The following is a 9,855-nucleotide window of genomic DNA, read 5'->3' as shown; positions in this document are numbered from 1 at the left end:
CAGGTTCGTAACATGGCATCGTTGATTGTGTTGCGCGGTATGCAGCCCAGGAAACTGAGTCATCTTTATCAAGTTCTTCCTTAGAGAGGAGTTCTTTAGTATTTCTTAGCCAGTCGTTTTCATAATCACTTTCTTGAATTGCAGTTAGTTAACTGTACGGCAATTTCTGGGGCAAAAAACTCAGCTGGAGGTTGGGCCAGTGGTTGTACTTCACTGTACGATGATGGTAGTTGGACTATCTTCTTGGAACTAGAACACGTTATGGGGTCAAAAGTATCGATGGTTCTACAATATCCTTGTTCCTCGGTTATAGAGTAGTCAAGTGTGACGTCACGTTGCCATGGAGCTAAAAAATGCTGTTCTAAACAACTCCTTCATGCCAGGCGCCATTAGCGTGACTGCTTTGTTGTGAAGACTTCAGCTCTATTTAATTGCTAAAACAATCGTCTTTACCAAAGAAAAAGACTTGAATTAGTTTAATTGGGACATACTGTTTAAATAGTTTTGAAAAAAAATAAAATCGCTTGAAAGACTGAAGCAATAATTGACGTCTAAAAGTTGCCGTAACGAAACTTCGAGGAAAACATGGTTCAGTGCTTTGCTCCTGACTGCAATCACGCTTCAGAGAGCCATACTTGCAGGTTTTTTGGATTCCCAAGTAGTACAAAGAAAGTAGAAGATTACAAGCGGTGGATTAAACTCTTAAGGTAAGTTATTCTTTATTAATCGCACAATTCCGCGCTCAGAGATATCGCGGACCAGAACGTTCAAACTAAGAGATTGTAGCGTCGGGGTTTCGCTTTATTTCATACTAAAACAAGTTATTAATTTTATAGACGAGCTGACAGATTTCCAGGCAAGCATTCACGAGTTTGTAGCTTCCACTTTCGAGACGGTATCAAAGAAAACGGACCGGAGATTTTTAAGAGAAACGCGACTTCTCTGTTTCTACCCGATGATTACTCAAAGGCAAAGAAAAGCAAGAAGGTAAAGACATGCGATTCAAACGAACAAGAAACAATCGCAGAGATGGTAGAGAACTATAAGGAAAAAGAAAATGAATGCAACAAAATTAAGGAAAGACCCTCTGTCACAGAGATTGTTCTTCAAGCAGAACTAGAAAGTAAATCACGGGAATTAGAAAGCTACAAAAAGAGAGAGAATTATCATCGAACTCATTACAGTGTCTCTACCTTGAGCCCCGAGGTAATAAGAATGGAGACTGGACTCCCTACAAAAGAGGTTTTCGATATTGTAGTTAGTTATGCCTTAAGGTTTAAAGAATCAATTCGTTATTTTTATGGTTGGACAGTTACGTCGATTTCTTTTGAAGATCAGATATTTATAACCTTAATGAAAGTGAGACAAAACTACACCAATTTGCACCTAGCTCAATTATTTTATTGCAGTGTGGCTACGATTACCAATATTGAAATTACTTTTTTATACGTTTTACACGAAATATTATTTAGAGATGTTATGACAACTATTCCCTCACGGCACAAGAATAGCACTTGTACACCATCTTCATTTTCAGGTTTTGCTTCTTGCAGAATTGTCATTGACTGCACTGATATTGAGGTTGCAACCCCAAGGCTAATGAGCCAGCAAAGTGCAACTTATTTCAGTTATAGGGGGATGAATTCGTTTAAGGTTTTAGTTGGTGTTGCACCTAATGCAGTCATTACTTATGTTAGTCCTCTTTTTCCCGGGTCAATATCAGACAAAGAAATTGTTGACAGCTCACGGTTTTTAAAGCACTTAGAGGCAGGGGACTTGATTTTAGCAGACAAGGGATTCCTTATTGAAAATATTGTCCCAGTTGGCGTCTCTGTAAATATTCCCCCTTTTTTAAATAATGGAAGATTCACTGAAAGTGAAGCTAAGGCAACCAAGTCAATTGCTAAGTGCCGTATTCATGTTGAAAGAGCCAATGCTAGGCTGAAAGATTTTAAAATTTTGAGTTTTGTACCTTCTTATCTTAGATGTCATGCAGATATTCTTTTTCAGTTGGTTGCTGCATTAGTAAACCTTCAATTCCCTCTTATAAAAGAGGTCTGTGAAGGGACAAATTTTGACTAGAAATTTTTTTTTCCAGGGTGCAGAATTCCAGGTTTATAGTATTTAAATATTTTTTTAAATTAAAGTCCTTCATGGTGTAATCAATAGTTGAATGATAGAATAATTCATGTTGCAACTGGAACCAATACGTAAAAATGAATATGAAATATTCAATCATGTTCATGTCCGTATCTGCAACTTTAACTAGGTGCAGGTATATCTTGTTCAAATTCTATTATTTACAGTTTTGTTTGTAAAAAAAATATGACAAATGTATAACTATCTTGAAATAAAACACTATTAAAGTTCTCCTTCTGTTATTTTGGGGAAAATGTGAAAGTAATAGAAATCTGTAAGTACATCTATATTGGCTGCCCATTCTTCATCTCTCTTTATGGTTATTATGGCTGCATCTTTAGTGGTCCAGACCACAAAGTAACAGTATTTTCTCTTTGTGAGGAACATTTGGCCTTGGACCTGATGCCAATACACATGGTCTTGCTTGAGTGTAATGTTTTTATCATCATCTGATTTAAGGCAAAATGAATCACTCTTGACAGCTTCCGTTATGGTCTCATTTCTCTGGGTGTATGGGCATTTCACCTCCAGCACATGCTGTTGACCAACAAGCCCATCAGGGGAGGCACCAAGCACACCACTCTCGTCTAGCCACAAACCAGTCTCTTCCACAGGTAGGCCAGTTTGAGACACAAAGTACTTGATTGCCTCTTTTTCGTTATTCATACCCCACTGAACTGCTTTAACCCTTGACAAGTCGTATTCTCCCAAAAGGCGCTTTAAAAGGGACGGTGTTACTCTCTTACAATTCAGTACACTGCCAAAGTTGCTTGCAGTCAAGCGGCCCTTTCTTGCTAGGTGCCAGGAAGAGTTTTCTCTCTGTCCTATGGTAAGGCTGGTGACAACATCTATGACATTCACAGATACTTTGGCTTTCTCTTGGATGTAGGCAATTTGGTTAGCCTGACCGTCAATTTCTAAAAAGTCTTCACAAAATATCAACTCTTCTATGGTTGGGATAGGCAATGGCTTTGTGTGTGGAGGCTCAGGACTTAATATCCACCAGAGTCCTGTGAATGTGCCATACTCATGCAGCTTTGAGAATAAATAGTTTCTATCTTCTTGATCTGGGGCTCGAGATAATGCCTGGTATTTCTTGCTTGGAGGAAACATTTCCGTGACGGACTGTGGTGTAGTGTTTGTTGCCTTTTTCTTCTTCCACGAACACTCAATGTCAGTTCTACTCAAATTGTGAATACCATGAATAAATAGTGCCTCCGCATGACTGCATTTAAACTCTCCTCTTGGGCATTCACATTCTGTCGATTTTATGGCATTGCTGTCGCTAAGATATATCTATGATGAAATAAAAAAGACCAAAACAATAAGTCTTCACTAGAGTGAGCGGAGAGCAAAGTGTAACAGACAATCTGCTATGATTATGTAGCCCGTAACTTCTATGTGGTCCTACTTGAAATTATTCCAAATCACTTCACATTAGAGTTCTATTTATGAAAATCAAATTTATCAGTTATTGATACATATAAATCAAAGAATAATGCTGAGAAAATGAGGACTGAAGACGTGATTGTTTATACGTCAAGAACAATATTTTGAGTCGCTGAACTTACCGTAACTTTATACGATTTCTGCTTCATACTAGCGTGAACTTGACCTCTAATTACACCGTCATGCTATTGAAAAGTTTCTACATGTCTAGAATTAAAGTGGTTTCTTCCTCTGGATATAGATTTTTGCTCTCCAGAGAAGAAAGAACTAAGAGACGCGATTGACAGAGCCGCCATCTTGGTTTGTTTAGAACAGAAAAATCGGTAGCCAGGGTAACGTGATGTCAAGGCTTGACCACTCTATTGGATGTTGCACCAGCGAAATTGCGGTACCATGAAAGGAGTCATGCGCGCTCGTTGAGCTCGGGTTATGGTCAATGTTGTCGACCGCCGCAGTAATGAAAAGTCCCTCCCTGAGATTCGCAGGACATACAGCTCCTTCACTTTCATATCTTTCGATGACACTGTTGGTGATTTCAGTATTGATTGAAAGCAGTCTGTCATATGATATACACATCCCCATTTTGTAAAATCTATCAATGAGACCTTTGTCTCTAGTTGATCCATGAATTTTTAGTGCAGTAGAAATAGGTAGAGGACACTCTCTAGATCTTATATGATGAGTACTACCTGTAGACCCTGGTCGATCACGAGCTCGTGAGATACTATTAAAAAGAATAAGTTGGGCGACAGTAAGGCATGCTTGGCTGTCAGCTGGTTCTGCTGTTTGGTTGGGCCTTTAATTATCATGCCTATCAACGTTATAAGAGATGCAGGAATAGAATATTTCTGGCAGTCGGCAGCAAATGTCCCGTTAAAAGAGTTCTTTACCTGTAGCATATATTTCCTTATAATGTTTGCTGTTTTTGCCCGATGCCAAGCCTCAGAATCCTTTCTTTCTGCTTTTCTCACAATTCCTGCGATGTCCTGCTTCAGCACCAACAACACCTCTCTTCCTTCATTATGTGCAGTCAAGTCAGGAAAAGCCACCAAAATACTTTCTTTTAATCTGGTCGTATTTATTTTCCATGGCTCAATTCCAAACCCCTGTGCTTTTAAATGATAAACTTTTGCTAAATCAGAAAGCTTAAGCACTGCAAATTCTTCGCATTCAAGATATTCGTCGATGTAAGCAAGGAGCTCTGCAAAGGCAAGTTCTTCAGGTTCAATTGTTGAATTGACGTTGATAGCTTTGGTAGCTAACAGTTTCAACTTTCTTGCTCGCTTGTAAAGACCAACTAGGCATTTTGCATGATACATTGCATCAGTTGCTATTAAGTCACCAACAGAAAGCTTTGCAATAAGTTTGGTATCTTGCAAAAGAATGGCACAGTCTCGCACTTTTTGGTCAACTTCAAGTGTGGAAGCAGCATGAAGGTTTATAGGACTGTCCAGTTGTTCACAAAAAAAGCAGTGACTCTGTGACAGACAGCTCTGGGTACTAGATCTCCGGGACTTGATCAGGTTTGAACTAGCTTCTCCGCTTATGACATCGCCTTCATCCTTTTCATCTTTCTCTACTTCGCTGAGTTTTCTTTTCTTTGCACGCTCTAACTTTGTGTTGCTGAAAATGTCTCTGCAAGACTTGTGCCACATTGCTTTCCTTTCACGAAGAGTTTCTTCTATTCCTTCACCTTTATCTACAAGGGAAACATTTAAATTTGCTGGGGTAAATCCCAGGCTTTGAAATGCCTCAACATTAGTTACAAACGAGGTGTATCCAGCACCAGCATCTTTTCTCTTCGAATTTGCAGGGCACTGTAGATCTTCTTTTGCCCCTTTTTGGCAAATGATACAACTTTTCCAATCCATTATTAATATACTGAAACCTAAATCAAACTTCAGCTAAATCAGTCGAGGAGAATAGAGACTTAAACTGGAAAAAACGAGCTCATCTTTATAGACTGTAAGTAATCATGGTGGCTGCCATCTTGAAAACCGTGAGTAGCCTAGGTTCTAACCGCAAATTTGGGTTGGCGCCATATCCAAAATTGTTTCTCTTAGCGTTATTAGTAATCTGGCCAAGTTTCATGCTTTTATCATTAAAGTGAACAATTCAGCATTTTTTTGGTCGATAACAGCTGGACTATAAAATGCATCTAACGTAGAAAACATTTTGTTGGTTTAATTTTCATGAAACTTATGATGCATATATATTTATATAATAGTTGGGATACTATGCGCGTGTTGATTGGTCGAGAGCAAAATCAGAGAAAAATTAGTGAGTTTTTAATAAGTTCTTAGGGACCATTCATTTTTTATCAGGGAGGGGGAGCCGATGGAAATCTTGGGTAGGGGGCATGTCAAAGGCTGGCTTATAGGGGGGGGGAGGCACACGTAGAAGAATCATATGTCACAAGCGGGGGCCATTCAGGTATAGAACTTGAGGGGGGCAGCAGATGTCAACAGTAATATAGAGGGGGGGCTAGTTTTTCTTGTATGGGCTCTTGCTGTAGTTTCACTGCCCCCTCCCTGATAAAAAATGAACGGTCCCTTATTTAAACCCAAAAGACATTTTTTTTGCCAAAACAGTTAAACATTTATACCAAAGCAAACAAATAACACTATTTTTACTAGCAGTAAAGGGGGAAGCTTTTTAATAAAGACATTTAGTTCGAAAAAACAAACTGTAGTCGGTCTTTTCAATCTTAGTTTTTGTTGGTATTTAAAATATTTTACCATCTGAAGATATAAGGGATCTTTTTCATAGTCAGAAGTACTAGTATTAATTGTTGATGCAGTAAAGTTGCCGAAGCCCCTTATGATGGTCTTGGGTTGAGTGGAGCCGTAAGTGGACTGTTTACCGGAGTCACATTTAACAACTCACCGGTGAATATTTCCATCAATCTACAGGCTGGTGTCCATCGCTAGCTCTTTCTTCATCCAACACTAACTGAGCTACACAACAGTAAAAAAAGAAGAAGAAAAAGGAATTTGCTTATTTTGATTTCATTTAGTCTATTTAGTAATTGATTGTGTAATTCAGAGAAAAGTCTTAAAAGTTTTGTGTACTCACCAGTTAGCTTCTTTGTTTTGCATGACATTTTCGCACATTTAGACTGCTGAACTGCCTTAGATTTCGATCAAGACGAGAAAAAGTCATTATTGTTGTAACAGATTAAACGAAGTATTTCAGCGAAGGCGATTTTTGAGAATAAACAGTTTTTCCCACAGTAGCAAATATTATTCTGCTCGCCACGAGGTTCAAACGAAAAGATCAAACGCTCATACTTGCGCGGAATTCCTATTGGTTGGGAGGATGGCACCAGAATGGTTTCCTTCGTGGGCCAAGGTTTTCTTGAACTCGCACGATTTTTTTCTTTTTTCTTCTTTATATTCCCTTAGATTGAATAGTGTCATGGGATTCAAGGAAAATTCATTGGCTTGACTCGGGAATTCCAAGTTGAATTCACGAGAAAAGGCGATATCGCACTCGTCGCTTCGCGACTCATGCGATATCGCCTTTTCTCGTGAATTCAACTTGGAATTCCCTCGTCAGCCAATGAATTTTCCTATATTATTGGATACTGGGTAAACATTCAGTGCAGATGTATGCCATGGGAAAATCATCTTGGATCTGCCCCTGATTATCATTATCTTAAATCACGATAAGTCATTTAAATAGTCAATTGCTTATGAAAACTAATTCATGAAAAAAGGTTGCCATTTAAGGGTTTATTGAGAGCTCGGAAGGGGTTGGTGCTAATCCCATTTTCCATCAATTTTATTCAAATCCCACAATCCCAGCCTGTTTTGCTCAATTCTCGATCCCATTTTTATTAAATTGTTTTCTTATGAATCCAAGTGTATGAAATCCCATTTTCCAGCCCCTAATAAAGGCCAATTCCTGAGCTTTATTTTTAACCCTTCAGGACCCTTTCTAACTATTACATGTTCAAGCAGTGGGTTTGGTATCCCACATGCAACAAACATTCACCAACAGTTATTTAAAAATAACTTGTGTGAAAAGTGGAAAATTACTTTTAAATTTTCATTGCATTATGTATATATTTTTTAATTATTTAAAAAAATAATTTAATTATTTTCATTTATATAATGTAATTTTATCATTTTTCTGTGTAAGCGCATTGAGGCTTGCAAAATGCGCTTTATAGATATTGTAATTAATTTAAATTAAAAAGGCTTAAAAGCTTTTATTCATTGTGAAAGGCAAAAATATTATCATGATCATTGGGAAGATTATGTCACATTCAGGGAATACTATACCATACATCCATGTCTGTGAATGTATGCTTATAAGGTGATTTTATGATTATATGCAATCTTTGAATTATATAATAAATGCAAATATTTACCATTGTTACTGGCTGGGGACTGAGTTGGAGATGTAGTTGAGGTACTTGGTAACTGATCACGATGACTGTTGGAACTGGAACTGTTATTGAAGGCAGAAGTACATGGAAATGGTTGTGTTATGATGGGCTGTCTTATATTTTCTGGGTGCAGCACTGGATTTCTCTCTTCATTTCGGTTTCCAAGCAACTGGGCTAAATATGGGAATTCTTCATCTTCATCTTCATCACTGTCACAGTCTCCACCATCATCATTGTCCTGTTCACCATCCTATTATAAATCAAAATTCCAGTGATTATTCAACTATAATAACTAACCTCAAATTTTTTGGATAACAAAGATTAGAAAATAAAAATCATTTGACATAGTCTAAGTATTACGATTTACTACACTTCGGTTAAATTTTTTTTTTTTTCTATTTTGTCCATCTGATCTGACTATTTAACCATTAGTCCTTGAGCCCAAACGGTCTACAAGTCATAATGAGGCTGAAGGCCAAATGGGCTATTGACTTCCACAAGGTGAGAGCTCAAATTGTTTTAGTGAAAAACCTAATAATTATTCCAAAAAAAGCTAAAAAATGTTGAAATTTGTGTAAAATGATTTATTTTTGGTTCTAAAAACAGCACTTTTCCATACTGGAGATTTATCACCAATAGACCACTAGTAGCTCAGCCAATCAATGGCTGGATTGCTACTATAAAATTCACTTTATTATGCACTTATCAATGATTTGCCCCAGGATAGGGGGGATGGGCAACCTCAGGGAATTAGACATTTTCATGTTTCCAAGTGTCAATTTCCCCACCCTTGGGCTATCATTGAAAGTCAAATTTCTGCCTCATTTCCACTAAAGTTCCCACCCAGAGAACCATTTTTGGTGTCAAAATACCTACCAAGGTAATGCTTTTGGAAGTTAAATTACCATGGTGGCTGCTGTGCACTAATTGCACTTGTTTCACAGAGATTATGAAAGGCAATATACCAGATTTAGCTATCATTTGGTATATATGTATCATCACTTACAAGGTTTGACCTGGCTCTGATGTATACTGGTCCTTGTTTAACTATTCCAAGGAGTACTTGGCCTGTGAACTCGGTTTCCTTTGGCACATTTATTGGGTTTATTGCTGTTCCGATAGCTTTTACAAAATCAAACCTAAACATTTTCAGGGAGAGTGAGAAGTTCTCTTAATAAGTAAGCTTATAAGACTTAAGCTAGATATGAGAGCAAAAATATTACAAGGACGGCATATAACCTGGCGATACCACTGTGGTAGGGCATGGATTATTGCCCCGTCTTAAACTCAGAATCTATTTAATATTTTCGCAACTGAGTGAGGTCGTACACTCGTCCGATTTTCAATATTAAATAATTAAGAAAACAATAGAACTTACCCAACTTCTTCTCCTCTTCTGTCCTTGAGTTTGGAGCTAAACGCATTTTGAAGGCGCGTTCGCAGTTGGCTCTCATTTAGTGACCTTTGAAATGGTAATGAGTCCAAAATGTAGCCTTTAACATGAAGTTCTGACTTAAACTTATACTTAGGAACAGTTTTAATGCTAGGTTTCGGGAGGAGGATCACTTCTTTGAATGTTGGAACTTCAGCTCTTTGGTAGGGAGTCGTTCTTGTGCGAGATCTCCTTCTAGTAGAAGGCGCCGCCGAAAAATTTGCACGTGGCACTCGAAAACAAGAATTTAACTCGGCGTTCACTGCAGTAGCGTCGTTTTCCTGGCGGTTATTTACATCCGTATTGCTGTTTACACTACGGACAGAGCTAACAATTCTTCTAACTAATGCTTCGATATCCTCCTGTTCGTGAGACATGATGCATATGGTAGCCATCCAAGGGCGAACGCAAATGCACAAACAAGATGGCTTTTCGCGCCAAT

The 9,855-nt window shown here is 38.1% G+C and overlaps 2 protein-coding genes across 3 annotated transcripts; one reads left to right on the top strand and one right to left on the bottom strand.

Moving 5' to 3' along the window:
• The first annotated feature begins 585 nt into the window (after nt 1-585).
• LOC116294773 (uncharacterized) lies at nt 586-2,082 on the top strand. The gene is made up of 2 exons (XM_089031874.1): nt 586-707; nt 837-2,082. Exons 1-2 carry the CDS (start codon nt 586-588, stop codon nt 2,080-2,082), a joined length of 1,368 nt encoding a protein of 455 aa, XP_088888000.1.
• A 279-nt stretch (nt 2,083-2,361) lies between these two features.
• On the bottom strand, nt 2,362-3,913 carry LOC116294779 (uncharacterized). Of its 2 annotated transcripts, none has more exons than XM_089031890.1 (2): nt 3,711-3,913; nt 2,362-3,435 (listed from the first exon to the last, which is right to left on the bottom strand). In XM_089031890.1, exons 1-2 carry the CDS (start codon nt 3,735-3,737, stop codon nt 2,362-2,364), a joined length of 1,101 nt encoding a protein of 366 aa, XP_088888016.1. In that variant the 5' UTR covers nt 3,738-3,913. The 2 variants fall into 2 exon arrangements, with proteins under 2 accessions (XP_088888016.1, XP_088888015.1); XM_089031889.1 differs by having other exon boundaries at nt 3,717-3,884.
• Nucleotides 3,914-9,855: the final 5,942 nt, after the last annotated feature.

Source organism: Actinia tenebrosa, unplaced genomic scaffold (assembly GCF_029948245.1).
Source record: "Actinia tenebrosa isolate PJP-AT-01 unplaced genomic scaffold, QUT_ActTen_1.0 PGA_scaffold17__23_contigs__length_9995812, whole genome shotgun sequence".
Taxonomy (NCBI): Eukaryota; Metazoa; Cnidaria; class Anthozoa; order Actiniaria; family Actiniidae; genus Actinia; species Actinia tenebrosa.
This window is presented reverse-complemented; position numbering and strand designations above follow the sequence as displayed.